This window comes from Salmo trutta, chromosome 3 (assembly GCF_901001165.1).
Source record: "Salmo trutta chromosome 3, fSalTru1.1, whole genome shotgun sequence".
Taxonomy (NCBI): Eukaryota; Metazoa; Chordata; class Actinopteri; order Salmoniformes; family Salmonidae; genus Salmo; species Salmo trutta.
The window spans coordinates 59,501,128-59,521,214 of record NC_042959.1 but is presented as its reverse complement, the minus strand read 5'-3'; the positions used below and the strand labels follow the sequence as shown (position 1 = coordinate 59,521,214).

At 43.8% G+C, this 20,087-nt stretch overlaps 1 protein-coding gene across 1 annotated transcript in view; it reads right to left on the bottom strand.

The window, feature by feature from the left end:
• lars2 (leucyl-tRNA synthetase 2, mitochondrial) overlaps nucleotides 1-19,787 on the bottom strand; it is a 50,106-nt gene extending 30,319 nt beyond the window's left edge. The window contains exons 1-3 of the mRNA XM_029743515.1: nucleotides 19,624-19,787; nucleotides 6,132-6,403; nucleotides 2,990-3,121 (exon numbers count right to left, since the gene is read on the bottom strand). Coding sequence (XP_029599375.1) covers nucleotides 2,990-3,121; nucleotides 6,132-6,392 — 393 coding nt within the window. The 5' untranslated portion in view covers nucleotides 6,393-6,403; nucleotides 19,624-19,787. The remainder of the gene's footprint in view (nucleotides 1-2,989; nucleotides 3,122-6,131; nucleotides 6,404-19,623) is intronic.
• Nucleotides 19,788-20,087: the final 300 nt, after the last annotated feature.

Genomic DNA, 20,087 nt, shown 5'->3' with positions numbered 1-20,087 from the left:
AGCCCAATGAGACTATGTCAGAGGCAAACCATCATCTCTTTTTAACAGTCGATGCTCCACAACAACCCCAGGGCCAAAGTCAAGTCTCTAACTCCCCCACTACGACTGTACTACCTACATTTAACCTATGGATAACCTATGGATAACCTATGGATAGAGAAGGAGCTAAGAGAGAAACCTGCCCACAGAGTGGAAGACTTAGATGTATATTAGGGAGGGACTTGTCCATCCAGGCCAGCAGGACAGCCTGACAGACAGGAGTCCCAGGGGAGGGGGCTGATTTTGGGCATGCAACACATTGGCATAGCTATGCTAAAGTGTATGTGTGTCCACCCACACACAAATCCCAAAAGCTCTGGTTCCATCTGTGAAGAGATGAGCTGCAGGCTGAAAGCAGAGCAGAGCCACAGGCAGTATAACCACTAAACATCACACCACAACTAGGCTACAGGGAAGGGATTTTACTAAACATCACACCACAACTAGGCTACAGGGAAGGGATTTTACTAAACATCACACCACAACTAGGCTACAGGGAAGGGATTTTACTAAACGTCACACCACAACTAGGCTACAGGGAAGGGATTTTACTAAACATCACACCACAACTAGGCTAGAGGGAAGGGATTTTACTAAACATCACACCACAACTAGGCTACAGGGAAGGGATTTTACTAAACATCACACCACAACTAGGCTACAGGGAAGGGATTTTACTAAACATCACAACTAGGCTACAGGGAAGGGATTTTACTAAACATCACACCACAACTAGGCTACAGGGAAGGGATTTTACTAAACATCACACCACAACTAGGCTACAGGGAAGGGATTTTACTAAACATCACACCACAACTAGGCTACAGGGAAGGGATTTTACTAAACATCACACCACAACTAGGCTACAGGGAAGGGATTTTACTAAACATCACACCACAACTAGGCTACAGGGAAGGGATTTTACTAAACGTCACACCACAACTAGGCTACAGGGAAGGGATTTTACTAAACATCACACCACAACTAGGCTACAGGGAAGGGATTTTACTAAACGTCACACCACAACTAGGCTACAGGGAAGGGATTTTACTAAACATCACACCACAACTAGGCTAGAGGGAAGGGATTTTACTAAACATCACACCACAACTAGGCTACAGGGAAGGGATTTTACTAAACATCACACCACAACTAGGCTACAGGGAAGGGATTTTACTAAACATCACACCACAACTAGGCTACAGGGAAGGGATTTTACTAAACATCACACCACAACTAGGCTACAGGGAAGGGATTTTGTCTCTACAAATGTAATCTCCTAGAACGAATGAACTAGTTGAAGACAACTTGTTCTCTCTCTGGTGTGTGTGTGTGTGTGTGGACACAGTAAATGGATTATCTTTCTCTCTGACAGATGCTGACAGACAGATATCCCCTTGGGCAGCAGCGTGTAGCTGTCAATCCACGACGGTCCATACGACAACTAAAATAGTGGTTAGGAAGACAGCATTACAGCATTACTGCTGGTAGCCCAGATACAGCCCACCTGCTAAGAAAATCCATATGAAGACAGAAATGTAGCCATCTCTCTCTGAGTGGGAGGGAACAAAACCCTGCTGCTTACAAAACAATGACGGGCCAGTTGTGCCACACTTACAGAACACTGACATCACTTTGTCAGGCTCCATTAAAATCAGCCCCTGAGGATTTATCCAAAATGGCACCCTATATAGTGCACTTCTTTGGACCAGAGCCCTATGGACCCTGGTAAAAAACAATGCACTATAAAGGGAATCTGGTGCCATTTGGGATGTAGCCTGAGAGAGGAGGGCCTACAACACACACCAAACGAGGGGGGTTGTTATTGTGACAAAGAAGAATGGCTGGAGTAATGGTTTAGAACAGTATACAGTACAGAGGAAGGGAGGGTAAGAGAGGGGGGAGAGAGAAAGAGGGGGAGGAGGGGAGAGGGAGATAAATGAGTGAGGGTCACAGTGAATTATTTAGCAACCATTTCAAGCTGTGGGTGACTGGCTGCATTAGGGGACACAGTGACAGTCCCTGGTCCTGAATGGTGTCTCTGGGGAGTCATTTGTCACCACTGGTTTGTAAGACACCAACGGTCTGATCATCATTTCTCTTAAACACCAACACACATCTTTCACACTTCTCTATGAGGGGGAGAGTCGTCACCACATTAGAATGGATAGGGGGAGCTTGTCTTACCCCTGCAGAAACACTTAAAGGCAGATGTCTTAGAGGGAATCACCAACTGAAAGAGTAATTGTTTTGACATAAAACCTTTTTATGCCGTAATCACGTCTGGTAATGTGCCATGCGTAGGTAGTCCCACTGAAAAGTGGTCTTGTGGCTAAGAGCACTAAGGTAAGCGCAGTGTAACGTTGGGCCAGGGACAATGGGGGCACTCAAAGCTACAATATGCAAATCCTTTTTCAGAAAAATGGCAGCCCCACCAGTTGAGGCTGGGGAAATGTCCTTTGAAATGACAATTGAACTCATTCCCAGATTGCACTTTTAACAGCTGAGTTAGAAGGCAAAGGCAGAGCAGCATCTCTCTCAGTTTAAACAGCCTCCACACACCTCCTGCAGAACAGATGCCAACTGTGATTCAGACTAGACAGAACATCAAGGCCGTAATGACGATGGATCAGGGCTTCCATAACAGAGAAAATGTAAAGAGAGCGAGAACGGACGGTGACCTTGTGGACTGCACAAAGTGCTTCACAGCTGTATGCTTCTACGTGACTCACCTGGAGTCGTGGCAGTACAGTTTGTGTGCATGCATAGAGAGCGAGCGAGCGAGAGAGAAAGAGCCATAGAGACAGACATGCATAGAGGGGTGGAAAGGAGAAATGATCAAAGTTACCAGTATGGGCAGCTTAGCTTTTCACAGTTGTATCTCCAGCTACTAATCAGGGCTAGTCGCTTTGGCTTACAGAATCTGCTGAATGTTATATATTATTATTACCTGGTGGCCCCTCATCCTCTGGAAGTGTCCGATGGTGTCACTGATGGTGTAGACCCGTACATGGCCCATGTGGAGACGGCCGGAGGGGTACGGGAACATAGACAGGACATAAAACTTCTTCCTACGGGAACTCTGGGGAAGACAACAAACACATGCTCAGGGAAATAGACTTCATGAGGCTTGTGAGAGCCTCACAATCAATAATTATACAACATGTTTGACAGGAACTAGCCCTACAAATCTGTGTCTGGCAACATGTGATTAGCGCAACTAACACTGTATATAGCTTACTGTGCGTTCATGCCAGTGTTTTAAAAATGATTGAAAACAAAAATGTGCTTTTTGGTCTTAATTTATGGTTAGGCATTAGGATTAGCAGTGTGTGTGAGGTTAGGATTAGGTTTAAAATCAGATTTTAGGATTTTGTGGTTAAGCCCCTAAGGGTTATACAGCCTGGGTCAGTGCTAGACTTCACTCCTAGCTCCTGGATTCTTCTGTCTGTATGTCTGGGTGCAGCAGGTTTCCAGAGTGTGTGAGGCAGCACTGATTCCCAGTGTCTTTGAGAAAGGCCAGCCAGGCCAGATAGCCCCACACTCTGCCATCAATCTGGAGTACACACAGTCTGCATCCCAAATGGCACCCTATTTCCTACAGGCCCTGGTCAAAGGTAGTGCAATACATGCAGGTTAGCATTTTTCGTCATGAATCTTGAAGCTCTGTATAGTGGTCACTAGCTGGCACAGCCACACAAAATCATAAAATCTGATTTCAAACTTAATCTTAACCCTTACCTCACCCACATGGCTAATCCTAATGCCTAACCCTAAATTTAGACCAAAAAGCAAATTTTTGTTTTCATACATTTTTACAATAAAGCCAATTTTGACTTTGCAGCTGGCCTATCTAAGGGGCAATCGCTCAGTTCTGCCTCCATGACAAGACTCCTGACAATAAATGTCAACCTGCGCAAAAAATAGGAAATAGGTTGCCATTTGGGACTTCACTCTGTATGAATCACCCAAGGCCAAGAGGGGCCTGAATAACTCAATGAGCTCAGACTGACTAAACAACCTTTATAAAGGCAAAAACAACGGCTGAAATTATCTTGAAGGAGCTCATTGATGGACTGAAGACTTTTTGTGTGGAAAGCCTGGGCTGAATCATGATGCACTGTGGGTTTGTAACAATGTCATGACAACATTGGATGTCAGGGTCAGCATCACTACTATTTCCCTTGGAAGACTGTTGATGGTCGTGACAACAGTAACCAAAAACAGAGACGGACAAACAGGAGACTGTGAATAGGTTACTTCATTACTAAGCATATTACGCCTATGAGTCAAGAATATTAGACAGTAAGAGAATGATTTAATGAATGTTTGAGTCTACGCAAACCAGAAGGCCTCCCAAAGGGAACACTAAACAGGGTTCAACCAGACAGACACACACAAACTCAGCAAAAAAATAAATGTCCTCTCACTGTCAACTGCATTTATTTTCAGCAAACTTAACATGTGTAAATATTTGTATGAACATAAGATTCAACAACAGACATAAACTGAACAAGTTCCACAGACATGTGACTAACAGAAATTGAATAATGTGTCCCTGATCAAAGGGGGGGTTAATCAAAAGTAACAGTCAGTATCTGGTGTGGCCACCAGCTGCATTAAGTACTGCAGTGCATCTCCTCCTCGTGGACTGCACCAGATTTGGCAGTTCTTGATGTGATATGTTACCCCACTCTTCCACCAAGGCACCTGCAAGTTCCCGGACATTTCTGGGGGGGGAATGGCCCTATCCCTCACCCTCCAATCCAACAGATCCCAGACATGCTCAATGGGATTGAGATCCGGGTTCTTCGCTGGCCATAGCAGAACACTGACATTCCTGTCAGAACGAGCAGTATGGCCGGTGGCATTGTCATGCTGGAGGGTCATGTCAGGATGAGCCTGCAGGAAGGGTACCACATGAGGGAGGAGGATGTCTTCTCTGTAACGCACAGCATTGAGATTGCCTGCAATGACAACAAGCTCAGTCCGATGATGCTGTGACATACCGCCCCAGACCATGACGGACCCTCCACCTCCAAATCGATCCCGCTCCAGAGTACAGGCCTCAGTGTAACGCTCATTCGTTCGACGATAAACGCAAACCCGGCCATCACCCCTGGTGAGACAAAACCACGCTTGGTCAGTGAAGAGCACTTTTTGCTAGTCCTGTCTGGTCCAGCGACGGTGGGTTTGTGCCCATAGGCGACGTTGTTGCTAGTGATGTCTGGTGAAGACCTGCCTTACAACAGGCCTACAAGCCCTCAGTCCAGCCTCTCTCAGCTTATTGCGGACAGTCTGAGCACTGATAGAGGGATTGTGCATTCCTGGTGAAACTCGGGCAGTTGTTGTTGCCATCCTGTACCTGTCCCGCAGGTGTGATGTTCGGATGTACCGATCCTGTGCAGGTGTTGTTACACGTGGTCTGAAACTGCGAGGATGATCAGCTGTCCGTCCTGTCTCCTTGTGGCGCTGGTTTAGGCGTCTCACAGTATGGACATTGCAATTTATTGCCCTGGCCACATCTGCAGTCCTCATGCCTCCTTCCAGCATGCCTAAGGCACATTCACGCAGATGAGCAGGGACCCTGGGTATCCTTCTTTTGGTGTTTTTCAGAGTCAGTAGAGAGGCCTCTTTAGTGTCCTAAGTTTTCATAACTGTGACCTTAATTGCCTACCGTCTGTAAGCTGTTAGAGTCTTAACGACCGTTCCACAGGTGCATGTTCATTAATTGTTTATGGTTCAATGAACAAGCATGGGAAACAGTGTTAAAACCCTTTACAATGAAGATCTGTGAAGTTATTTGGATTTTTACAAATTATCTTTAAAATACAGGGACCTGAAAAAGGGACTTATCTTTTTTTGTTGAGTTAATAAACATAGCAATAGGCCCAGGTACTAATGTCCCATGATGACTATGGTAATTCTGAAGGATGCTTAATTACCAGAGTATGGTTGAATATTAGGCTAGATTATAGTTGGAACTAAAGCCAGGGGTGTTTTAAAATATTAATCTGACAATCTTTCCCAGAAGTCTCTACTAAGGGCCAACAGAAAGCAAAGAGAGAACTTAAGAATTGCTGCCAACTCACCTCCTCCAGCGTATCCCTCCTCCACTGCTCCATGATACGGGGGTGCCACCACTGCTCCACCCTGCGTCTGGTGTCCGCTTTATAGTCCCTGTCCCAGACCCCTGTCTCGCTGAACAGGGTCCGAGCCCCGTCTCTGGGGCAGGGGGAGAGGAGGCGGGGCAGGGGGGCACGGTCAGCCCTGGACCTGGGTCGCCCCAACCCCAACCTGAACAGGCCACTGCCATGCGGGCAGAGAGACACTCTGTACGCTGCCATCTGCATGGCTCTGTTACCTAGGTAACAGGACACAGTTCTATTAGTCAGTGCTCTGCTCACAAGAAAAGACAGCAGAGCACACAGAAGCTGCAGCCAAAGCCTCAGTCAGCTTGTACCCATTCTTAAGGAAAATAGGCTGCTAGGAACAGGATGAAAATAACAGTCTGGAGTTTGATTCTGGTTAACAATAGTTGTTGAGTAATACCTGTTCATTAACACAGTAATAGATGTTCAATAACACCTGAAGGCATCAGGTCACATAGCTGTGTCTGAATCTTGGCTTAGGAAGTCCACCAAAAACTCTGAAATCTTCATCCCTAACTACAACGTTTTCAGACAAGATAGAACGACCAAAGGGGGCGGTGTTGCAATCTACTGCAGAGATAACCTGCAGAGTTCTGTCCTGCTATCCAGGTCTGTACCCAAACAATTTGAACTTCTACTTTTAAAAATCCACCTCTCCAAAAACAAGTCTCTCACCGTTGCCGCCTGCTATAGACCCCCCTCGGCCCCTAGCTGTGCTCTGGACACCATATGTGAACTGATTGCCCCCCATCTATCTTCAGAGCTCGTGCTACTAGGTGACCTAAACTGGGACATGCTTAACACCCCAGCCATCCTACAATCCAAGCTTGATGCCCTCAATCTCACACAAATTATTAATGAACCCACCAGGTACAGCCCCAAAGCCGCAAACACTGGCACCCTCATAGATATCATCCTAACCAACGTGCCCTCTAAATACACCTCTGCTGTTTTCAACCAAGATCTCAGCGATCACTGCCTCATTGCCTGCACCCGTAATGGGTCAGCGGTCAAACAACCTCCACTCATCACTGTCAAACGCTCCCTGAAACATTTCAACGAGCAAGCCTTTCTAATCGACCTGGCCCTGGTATCCTGGAAGGATATTGACCTCATCCCGTCAGTATTTTTTTTAAATGCCTTCCTCTCCCTCTTAAATAAGCATGCCCCTTTCAAGAAATTTAGAACCAGGAACAGATATAGCCCTTGGTTCTCCCCAGACCTGACTGCCCTTAACCAACACAAAAATATCCTGTGGCATTCTGCATTAACATCGAACTGCCCCCGCGATATGCAACTTTTTAGGGAAGTTAGAAACCAATACACACAGGCAGTTAGAAACGCCAAGGCTAGCTTTTTCAAACAGAAATTTGCTTCGTGCAACTCAAACTCTAAAAAGTTCTGGGACATTGTAAAGTCCATGGAGAATAAGAACACCTCGTCCCAACTGCCCACTGCACTGAGGATAGGAAACTCTGTCACCACCGATAAGCCCACTATAATTGAGAATTTCAATAAGCATTTTTCTACGGCTGGCCATGCTTTCCACCTAATTACCCCTACTGCATTCAACAGCACTGCACCCCCCACAGCTACTCGCCCAAGCCTCCCCCATTTCTCCTTCTCCCAAATCCATTCAGCTGATGTTCTGAAAGAGCTGCAAAATCTGGACCCCTACAAATCAGCTGGGCTTGACAATCTGGACCCTTTCTTTCTAAAATTATCTGCCGAAATTATTGCAACCCCTATTACTAGCCTGTTCAACCTCTCGTGTCGTCTGAGATTCCCATAGATTGGAAAGCAGCTGCTGTCATCCCCCTCTTCAAAGGTGACACTCTTGACCCAAATTTCTACAGACCTATATGCATCCTACCCTGCCTTTCTAAGGTCTTCGAAAGCCAAGTCAACAAACAGATTACCGACCATTTCGAATCCCACCGCACCCTCTCCGCTATGCAATCTGGTTTCAGAGCTGGTCATGGGTGCACCTCAGCCACACTCAAGGTCCTAAACGACATCGTAACCGCCATCGATAAGAAACAATACTGTGCTGCCGTATTCATTGACCTGGCCAAAGCTTTTGACTCTGTTAATCACCACATCCTCATCGGCAGACTCAGTAGCCTTGGTTTCTCAAACGATTGCGTCGCCTGGTTCACCAACTACTTCTCTGACAGAGTTCAGTGTGTCAAATCGGAGGGCCTACTGTCTGGACCTCTGGCAGTCTCTATGGGGGTACCACAGGGTTCAATTCTTGGGCCAACTCTTTTCTCTGTATACATAAATGATGTCGCTCTTGCTGCTGGTGAATCTCTGATCCACCTCTACGCAGACGACACCATTCTGTATACTTCTGGCCCTTCTTTGGACACTGTGTTAACAACCCTCCAGACGAGCTTCAATGCCATTCAACTCTCCTTCCGTGGTCTCCAACTGCTCCTAAACACAAGTAAAACTAAATGCATCCTCTTCAACCGATCGCTGCCTGCACCTGCCCGCCTGTCCAGCATCACTTCTCTGGACGGTTCTAACTTAGAATTTGTGGACAACTACAAATACCTAGGTGTCTGGTTAGACTGTAAACTCTCCTTCCAGACTCACATCAATCATCTCCAATCCAAAGTGAAATCTAGAATTGGCTTCCTATTTCGCAACAAAGCATCCTTCACTCATGCTGCCAAACATACCCTCGTAAAACTGACCATCCTACCAATCCTCGACTTCGGCGATGTAATTTACAAAATAGCCTCCAATACCCTACTCAACAAGCTGGATGCAGTCTATCACAGTGCCATCCGTTTTGTCACCAAAGCCCCATATACTACCGACCACTGCGACCTGTAAGCTCTCGTTGGCTGGCCTTCGCTTCATAATCGTCGCCAAACACATTGGCTCCAGGTCATCTACAAGACCCTGCTAGGTAAAGTCCCCCCTTATCTCCGCTCACTGGTCACCATAGCAGCACCCACAGGTAGCACGCGCTCCAGCAGGTATATCTCTCTGGTCACCCCTAAAGCCAACTCCTCCTTTGGTCGTCTCTCCTTCCAGTTCTCTGCTGCCAATGACTGGAACGAACTACAAAAATCTCTGAAACTCGAAACACTTATCTCCCTCACTAGCTTTAAGCACCAGCTGTCAGAGCAGCTCACAGATCACTGCACCTGTACATAGCCCATCTATAATTTAGCCCAAACTACTACCTCTTCCCCTACTGTATTTATTTATTTTGCTCCTTTGCACCATATTATTTATATTTGAACTTTGAACTTTCTTCAAACTACAAATCTACCATTCCAGTGTTTTTCTTGCTATACTTTATTTACTTTGCCACCATGGCCTTTTTTGCCTTTACCTCCCTTATCTCACATCATTTGCTCACATTGTATATAGTCTTATTTTTTTCTACTGCATCATTGATTGTATGTTGTTTTACTCCATGTGTAACTCTGTGTTTTTGTATGTTGTCGAACTGCTTTGCTTTATCTTGGCCAGGTCGCAATTGTAAATGAGAACTTGTTCTCAACTTGCCTACCTGGTTAAATAAAGGTGAAATAAATAAAAAATAAATAAAAAATAAGGCAAAAACTTTGCTGAAAAAAGGCACACACACACAGTTGCCAAGGTAACCCAACAAGATATAAGGTAAATCCATTTGAATTCAATCACTTTTTGACAGCACTCCTTTTGATTTGAACGATATCTTCCATACATATTTGCCCATTGTAGAAGTGCTCAGAAAGTGACTTTTTGCACCTGAATGTACTCAAAGTTGACTCATTTTGCATACCCCACCATACCATGAGAAATCCATGTCTACGTCACTGTAAAAGATAAACTAGGTTGATCAAATTTAAAAGCTTACAAACAGGGTTGTCAAATAATTTTATAATGTCTGAGATTTTTTTAATTTTATATGTATTATTTATATTTTTTCATATTCACATATGTTGTAGCTTAGACTCTATTTGACATAATCTTAGGGTTTTGTGTTGTGCCTGCTATCGGTTGAGAAAACATTCTCTTGGATAAAGGGGTGGGTGTCATGTTTTGGCTGATACATTTACTAAAATGGGTATAAAATCTATTTTAAACTTTCAAATGGTACCACAGAGATGGTTGGAGGTCCCACACATCAGAGAATTTTGACTTGAATGGAAATATCAGTTGTTTTATATTATACTGTCAATCCTCCATAGAAAACCTATTAAACTCATAGAAATATAAACAGAATAGCCATGACCATTTAAGTTGACATTCGACGGTGGGTGGACTGGCAGTCATCATTGTGGTAGTAATTAGATGTTAACATTTTTATTTTATTTAAAATGTCAATGGTGTACCAGCCAAATTGCAGTGGTCTGAAGGGATAGGTCCATTCTAGGAATTATATTTATATGATTGAAATGAGACCCACCGTGCATTTTGTGTCTAAACAGATGGCAAGAACAACACAAAAACCTCAGGATGGTGTGAAATAGGGTCTAACCTTCAACATATGCAATTATAATTTTTCGAAATCTGAGTTTACGTGTTTTATTACAATTGATGTTACATTTGCATAAATATATACAGTACTTGTCAAAAGCTTGGACACACCTACTCATTCAAGGGTTTTTCTTATTTTTTTTTTTACTATTTTCAACATTGTAGAATAATACTGAAGACATCAAAACTATGAAATAACACATATCAAATCATGTAGTAACCACAAAAGTGTTAAACAAATTCTTCAAAGTAGCCACCCTTTGCCTTGATGACAGCTTTGCACCCTCTTGGCATTCTCTCAACCAGATTCACCTGGAATGCTTTTCCAACAGTCTTGAAGGAGTTACCACATATGCTGATCACTTGTTGGCTGCTTTTCCTTCACTCCAACTCATCCCAAACCATCTCAATTGGGTTGAGGTTGGGTGATTGTGGAGGCCAGGTCATCTGATGCAGCACTCAATCACTCTCCTTCCTGGTCAAATAGCCCTTACACAGCCTGGAGGTGTGTTTTGGGTCATTGTCCTGTTGAAAAACAAATGATAGTCCCACTAGGCGCAAACCAGATGGCATGGTATCACTGCAGAATGCTGTGGTTGCCATGCTGGTTAAGTGTGCCTTGAATTTGAAATAAATCACAGATAGTGTCACCAGCAAAGCACCCCCACACCATCACACCTCCTCCTCCATGCTTCACGGTGGGACCCACACATGCGGAGATCATCGGTTCACCTACTCTGCTTCTCACATAGACACAGCGGTTGGAACCAAACATTGAAAATGTGTACTCATCAGACAAAAAGACAGATTTCCACTGGTCTAATGTCCATTGCTCATGTTTCTTTGCCCAAACAAGTTTCTTCTTATTATTGGTGTCCTTTAGTAGTGGTTTATTTGCAGCAGATCGACCATGAAGGCCTGATTCACACAGTCTCCTCTGAACAGTTGATGTTGAGATGTGTCCGTTACTTGAACTCTGTGAAGCATTTATTTGGCCTACAATTTCTGAGCTGCAGTTAACTAATGAACTTATCCTCTGCAGCAGAGGTAACTCTGGGTCTTCCTTTCCTGTGGCGGTCCTCATGAGAGCCAGTTTTATCATTGCGCTTGATGGTTTTTGCGACTGTACTTGGAAGAAACTTTCAATGTTCTTGAAATTTTCCGCATTGACTGACCTTCATGTCTTAAAGTAATAATGGACTGTCGTTTCTCTTTGCTTATTTGAGCTGTTCTTGCCATAATATGGACTTAGTCTTTTACCAAATAGGGCTATCTTCTGTATACCACCCGTACCTTGTCACAACACAAATGATTGGCTCAAACGCATTAAAGAAACAAATTCCACTATTTAACAAGGCACACCTGTTAATTGAAATGCATTCCAGGTGACTACCTCATGAAGCTGGTTGAGAGAATGCCAAGAGTGTACAAAGCTCTCATCAAGGCAAAGGGTGGCTACTTTGAAGAATCTCAAATATAAAATATACAAATATTGATTTGTTTAACACTTTTTTGGTTACCACATGATTCCATATGTGTTATTTCATAGTCCTGATGTCTTCATTATTATTCTACAATGTAGAAAATAGTAAAAATATAGAAAAACCCAGGAATGAATAGTTGTGTCCAAACTTTTGACTGGTACTGTATATATCTAGAAATAAACATATATTCCGGGGTGAGAGAAGGACAGTATGAAAATCTGGAAACTGCCCAATACTACTTTCTATCCACTTCTGCCATGCCGGGCAAACAAGTATAGAAAGTTGTTTAAATCCAAAGTGATGCTGTCAAAAAGTGATTTAGATAGATTTAGCCTATATTATTATAATAATAACAACACAACAACCTTGGGAACAGAGGACACACTCACACATAGACACTCAAGTGACACAGATGCTGCTGACATGACACGTCATGAAAATAATTACCAAGAAGTGTTCCATCCCACACAGCATATAAGTCAAGGCCCTCTAGTAATAGAGTATTTTCCTAGTCACTAAATCCTCATTGCAAGACTGCCATAGAAGACAGCGAGTGGTTCTCACTCTATACAGTATGCTAGACTATATCCCTGAGCTGGTGGGCTGTGCCTATGAAGGGACCCCCTGGGAACTTCTCTAAAGAGCCTATAGCCTAGTGGTAGTTAGCTCGTCCATATCTATGCAGAAGGTGACACACTGATTCATTGAGTGTATCTTTAAGCCTACTGATACAGTGAGGGAAAAAAGTATTTGATCCCCTGCTGATTTTGTACGTTTGCCCACTGACAAAGAAATGATCAGTCTATAATTTTAATGGTAGGTTTATTTGAACAGTGAGAGACAGAATAATAACAAAAAAATCCAGAAAAACGCATGTCAAAAATGTTCTAAATTGATTTGCATTTTAATGAGGGAAATAAGTATTTGACCCCCTCTCAATCAGAAAGATGTCTGGCTCCCAGGTGTCTTTTATACAGGTAACGAGCTGAGATTAGGAGCACACTCTTAAAGGGAGTGCTCCTAATCTCAGCTTGTTACCTGTATAAAAGACACCCGTCCACAGAAGCAATCAATCAATCAGATTCCAAACTCTCCACCATGGCCAAGACCAAAGAGCTCTCCAAGGATGTCAGGGACAAAATTGTAGACCTACACAAGGCTGGAATGGGCTACAAGACCATCGCCAAGCAGCTTGGTGAGAAGGTGACAACAGTTGGTGCGATTATTCGCAAATGGAAGAAACACAAAACAACTGTCAATCTCCCTCGGCCTGGGGCTCCATGCAAGATCTCACCTCGTGGAGTTGCAATGATCATGAGAACGGTGAGGAATCAGCCCAGAACTACACGGGAGGATCTTGTCAATGATCTCAAGGCAGCTGGGACCATAGTCACCAAGAAAACAATTGGTAACACACTACGCCGTGAAGGACTGAAATCCTGCAGCGCCCGCAAGGTCCCCCTGCTCAAGAAAGCACATATACATGCCCGTCTGAAGTTTGCCAATGAACATCTGAATGATTCAGAGGGCAGAAAACTGTTTTCTGCCCCTCCCAAAAGATAGAATTTGTAGATAACTGGCCCTCTTTCTGGGATTCACCCACAAACAGGACCAAGCCTGGCCTGCTGAGGAGTGACGGACTCCATCCTAGCTGGAGGGGTGCTCTCATCTTATCTACGAACATAGACAGGGCTCTAACTCCTCTAGCTCCACAATGAAATAGGGTGCAGGCCAGGCAACAGGCTGTTAGCCAGCCTGCCAGCTTAGTGGAGTCTGCCACTAGCACAGTTAGCGTAGTCAGCTCAGCTTTCCCCATTGAGACCGTGTCTGTGCCTCGATCTTGGTTGGGCAAAATTAAAAATGGCGGTGTTCGCTTCAGTAATCTTACTAGTATAAAGACCTCCTCCATTCCTGCCATTATTGAAAGAGATTGTGATACTTCACATCTCAAAATTGGGTTACTTAATGTTAGATCCCTCACTTCCAAGGCAGTTATAGTCAATGAACTAATCACTGATCATAATCTTGATGTGATTGGCCTGACTGAAACATGGCTTAAGCCTGATGAATTTACTGTGTTAAATGAGGCCTCACCCCCTGGTTACACTAGTGACCAAACCCCCCGTGCATCCGGCAAAGGCGGAGGTGTTGCTAACATTTACGATAGCAAATTTCAATTTACAAAAAAAAAAACAATGACGTTTTCGTCTTTTGAGCTTCTAGTCATGAAATCTATGCAGCCTACTCAATCACTTTTTATAGCTACTGTTTACAGGCCTCCTGGGCCATATGCAGTGTTCCTTACTGAGTTCCCTGAATTCCTATCGGATCTTGTAGTCATAGCAGATAATATTCTAATTTTTGGTGACTTTAACATTCACATGGAAAAGTCCACAGACCCACTCCAAAAGGCTTTCGGAGCCATCATCGACTCAGTGGGTTTTGTCCAACATGTCTCTGGACCTACTCACTGCCACAGTCATACTCTGGACCTAGTTTTGTCCCATGGAATAAATGTTGTGGATCTTAATGTTTTTCCTCATAATCCTGGATTATCGGACCACCATTTTATTGCGTTTACAATTGCAACAAATAATCTGCTCAGACCCCAACCAAGGAAGATTAAAAGTCGTGCTATAAATTCTCAGACAACCCAAAGATTCCTTGATGCCCTTCCAGACTCCCTCTGCCTACCCAAGGACGTCAGAGGACAAGAATCAGTTAACCACCTAACCGAGGAACTCAATTCAACCTTGCGCAATACCCTAGATGCAGTTGCACCCCTAAAAATTAAAAACATCTGTCATAAGAAACTAGCTCCCTGGTATACAGAAAATACACGAGCTCTGAAGCAAGCTTCCAGAAAATTGGAACGGAAATGGCGCCACACTAAACTGGAAGTCTTCCGACTAGCTTGGAAAGACAGTACCGTGCAGTATCGAAGAGCCCTCACTGCTGCACGATCATCCTATTTTTCCAACTTAATTGAGGAAAATAAGAACAATCCGAAATTTCTTTTTGACACTGTCGCAAAGCTAACTAAAAAGCAGCATTCGCAAATGGAGGATGGCTTTCACTTCAGCAGTAATAAATTTATGAACTTTTTTGAGGAAAAGATCATGATCATTAGAAAGCAAATTACGGACTCATCTTTAAATCTGGGTATTCCTCCAGGGCTTCATTGTCCAGAGTCTGCACAACTCTGCCAGGACCTTGGCTCAAGGGAGATACTAAAGTGTTTTAGTACTATATCTCTTGACACAATGATGAAAATAATCATGGCCTCCAAACCCTCAAGCTGCATACTGGACCCTATTCCAACTAAACTACTGAAAGAGCTGCTTCCTGTGCTTGGCCCTCCTATGTTGAACATAATAAACGGCTCTCTATCCACCGGATGTGTACCAAGCTCACTAAAAGTGGCAGTAATAAAGCCTCTCTTGAAAAAGCCGAATCTTGACCCAGAAATTATAAAAAACTATCGGCCTATATCGAATCTTCCATTCCTCTCAAAAATTTTAGAAAAAGTTGTTGCGCAGCAACTCACTGCCTTCCTGAAGACAAACAATGTATACGAAACGCTTCAGTCTGGTTTTAGACCCCATCATAGCACTGAGACTGCACTTGTGAAGGTGGTAAATGACCTTTTAATGACGTCAGACCGAGGCTCTGCATCTGTCCTCGTGCTCCTAGATCTTAGTGCCGCTTTTGATACCATCGATCACCACATTCTTTTGGAGAGATTGGAAACCCAAATTGGTCTACATGGACAAGTTCTGGCCTGGTTTAGATCTTATCTGTCGGAAAGATATCAGTTTGTCTCTGTGAATGGTTCGTCCTCTGACAAATCAATTGTAAATTTCGGTGTTCCTCAAGGTTCCGTTCTAGGACCACTATTGTTTTCACTATATATTTTACCTCTTGGGGATGTCATTCGAAAACATAATGTTAAATTTCACTGCTATGCGGACGACACACAGCTGTACATTTCAATGAAACATGGTGAAGCCCCAAAATTGCCCTCGCTAGAAGCCTGTGTTTCAGACATAAGGAAGTGGATGGCTGCAAATTTTCTACTTTTAAACTCGGACAAAACAGAGATGCTTGTCCTAGGTCCCAAGAAACAAAGAGATCTTCTGTTGAATCTGACAATTAATCTGGATGGTTGTACAGTCGTCTCAAATAAAACTGTGAAGGACCTCGGCGTTACTCTGGACCCTGATCTCTCTTTTGAAGAACATATCAAGACTGCTTCAAGGACAGCTTTTTTCCATCTACGTAACATTGCAAAAATCAGAAACTTTCTGTCCAAAAATGACGCAGAAAAATTAATCCATGCTTTTGTTACTTCTAGGCTCGACTACTGCAATGCTCTACTTTCCAGCTACCCGGATAAAGCACTAAACAAACTTCAGTTAGTGCTAAATACGGCTGCTAGAATCCTGACTAGAACCAAAAAATTTGATCATATTACTCCAGTGCTAGCTTCCCTACACTGGCTTCCTGTTAAGGCAAGGGCTGATTTCAAGGTTTTACTGCTAACCTACAAAGCATTACATGGGCTTGCTCCTACCTATCTTTCCGATTTGGTCCTGCCGTACATACCTACACGTACGCTACGGTCACAAGACGCAGGCCTCCTAATTGTCCCTAGAATTTCTAAGCAAACGGCTGGAGGTAGGGCTTTCTCCTATAGAGCTCCATTTTTATGGAATGGTCTGCCTACCCATGTGAGAGACGCAGACTCAGTCTCAACCTTTAAGTCTTTACTGAAGACTTATCTCTTCAGTAGGTCCTATGATTAAGTATAGTCTGGCCCAGGAGTGTGAAGGTGAACGGAAAGGCTGGAGCAACGAACCGCCCTTGCTGTCTCTGCCTTGTCGGTTCCCCTCTTCCCACTGGGATTCTCTGCCTCTAACCCTTTTACAGGGGCTGAGTCACTGACTTACTGGTGTTCTTCCATGCCGTCCATGGGAGGGGTGCGTCACTTGAGTAGGTTGAGCCACTGACGTGGTCTTCCTGTCTGGGTTGGCGCCCCCCCCTTGGGTTGTGCAGTGGCGGACATCCTTGTGGGCTATACTCGGCCTTGTCTTCGGACGGTAAGTTGGTGGTTGTAGATATCCCTCTAGTGGTGTGGGGGCTGTGCTTTGGCAAAGTGGGTGGGGTTATATCCTGCCTGTTTGGCCCTGTCCGGGGGTATCATCGGATGGGGCCACAGTGTCTTCTGATCCCTCCTGTCTCAGCCTCCAGTATTTATGCTGCAGTAGTTTATGTGTCGGGGGGCTAGGGTCAGTCTGTTACATCTGGAGTATTCTCTTGTCTTATCCAGTGTCCTGTGTGAATGTAAATATGCTCTCTCTAATTCTCTCTTTCTTTCTTTCTTTCTCTCGGAGGACCTGAGCCCTAGGACTACCTGGCATGATGACTCCTTGCTGTCCCCAGTCCACCTGGCCATGCTGCTGCTCCAGTTTCAACTGTTCTGCCTGCGGCTACGGAACCCTGACCTGTTCACCGGACGTGCTTGTTGCACCCTCGACAATTACTATGATTATTATTATTTGACCATGCTGGTCATTTACGAACATTTTAACATCTTGACCATGTTCTGTTATAATATCCACCCGGCACAGCCAGAAGAGGACTGGCCACCCCTCATAGCCTGGTTCCTCTCTAGGTTTCTTCCTAGGTTTTTGGCCTTTCTCAGGAGTTTTTCCTAGGGAGTTTTTCCCAGCCACCGTGCTTCTTTCACATGCATTGCTTGCTGTTTGGGGTTTTAGGCTGGGTTTCTGTACAGCACTTTGAGATTTCAGCTGATGTACGAAGGGCTATATAAATAAATTTGATTTGATTTGATTTGAACTGGGTGAAAGTGTTGTGGTCAGATGAGACCAAAATGGAGCTCTTTGGCATCAACTCAACTTGCCGTGTTTGGAGGAGGAGGAATGCTGCCTATGACCCCAAGAACACCATCCCCACCGTCAAACATGGAGGTGAAAACATTGTGCTTAGGGGGTGTTTTTCTGCTAAGGGGACAGGACAACTTCACCGCATCAAAGGGACGATGGATGGGGCCATGTACCGTCAAATCTTGGGTGAGAACCTCCTTCCCTCAGCCAGGGCATTGAACATGGGTCGTGGATGGGTATTCCAGCATGACAATGACCCAAAACACACAGCCAAGGCAACAAAGGAGTGGCTCAAGAAGAAGCACATTAAGGTCCTGGAGTGGCCGAGCCAGTCTCCAGACCTTAATCCCATAGAAAATCTGTGGAGGGAGCTGAAGGTTCGAGTTGCCAAACGTCAGCCTCGAAACCTTAATGACTTTGAGAAGATCTGCAAAGAGGAGTGGGACAAAATCCCTCCTGAGATGTGTGCAAACCTGGTGGCCAACTACAAGAAACGTCTGACCTCTGTGATTGCCAACATGGGTTTTGCCACCAAGTACTAAGTCATGTTTTGCAGAGGGGTCAAATACTTATTTCCCTCATTAAAATGCAAATCAATTTCTAACATTTTTGACGTGTTTTTCTGGATTTTTTGTTGTTGTTATTCTGTCTCTCACTGTTCAAATAAACCTACCATTAAAATGATAGACTGATCATTTCTTTGTCAGTGGGCAAACGTACAAAATCAGCAGGGGATCAAATACTTTTTTCCCTCACTGTATGGATAACTTGAAGGAGTTGGTTTCACATAAGTTATCTATCTTTGAGAATTCAACTAAATGTTTAGTACCTCCAAATATATCAAACAAATCACAAAAACATCACCACATGCACAAACAGTATATGTCAGTATCTTTCATGCACAACCAAGTCAATAATACTTTAACATTTGAAATTATGATTGTCTGCAGACTGTAGAGCAAGTGTCGCTCGCTCACCTGCCAGCAGCATTCATTCTCCTAAAACACCCACTCAAACCATAGAGACATCTGCTCTGCTGTAGCCGAGCTACTCTATAGTCTCTATGGGAGATCAGTGCAATGCCACAAACACACTATCCTCCAGCTAGAGCAGAGAGAGATATATAGAGAGAAAGAGACATAAACAAGGTTGTGTCTGTGCGTATGAGAGTGTGTAGGAGAGAGAGATAGAGGATGAGATGTTTCTATGGTTACATTGACCCTTGTGAATGCCATATCTTTACCATGGAGAGCCTTGCATACACCTAGAGAGATTCAGGCGATGCAAATCACGTTATTCCAAGTTCACATAGGGTAAATACATTAGCATTTGTGTAAGATAATAATGTTATGTGCTTGTTAGTTATTCAAGAAATGAATCACGAATACAGTTAATAAGAAACATAGCTAGCTAGCTAAGTTAGATCGCGACTCGAGCTATCCATTCTTGACATGACACTGACAGCCACATTAGCTAGCTAGTGACATTTGTAAGCTAGATGCATTGTTGAACGTCTGTTAAAAAATAGCTTTGATCACAGGGTTTGAAGTTACTCACTGTGTTCAATTTCCAAATCCTTGCATTAAGCGATATGACTTTTATCATGAACCATTATCTATATCAGATTAACAATGTTATTGCGCACGTAAAGTCGTGCTCCTGTTGTCATAGCTCACGCCTCCATGTGCGCCGCCATGTTTGTTTATAAAAGCTTTATTGACAGCTTCCTCTTGGAACATTGTAACAGGGTGGGTTCCAAAGTACTTTACTGATAAACACTAATATTTTTTAGTTTTTTTTAGTTAATTACTATGAATGTTAAATGAAGAGGTTAAATATACATTTGATATATCATTATGTGTGTGTTTTTTTTTTAATACATGTAGGGGTTAATGGGTTCTTCAGCTGTCCCCATAGGATATTCCTTTGAAGAACCCTTTTTGGTTCCAGGTAGTACTCTTTTAGTTCTACGTGAAACTATTTTGGGTTCTATGTAAAAACCCTTTCCAAAGAGGGTTCTA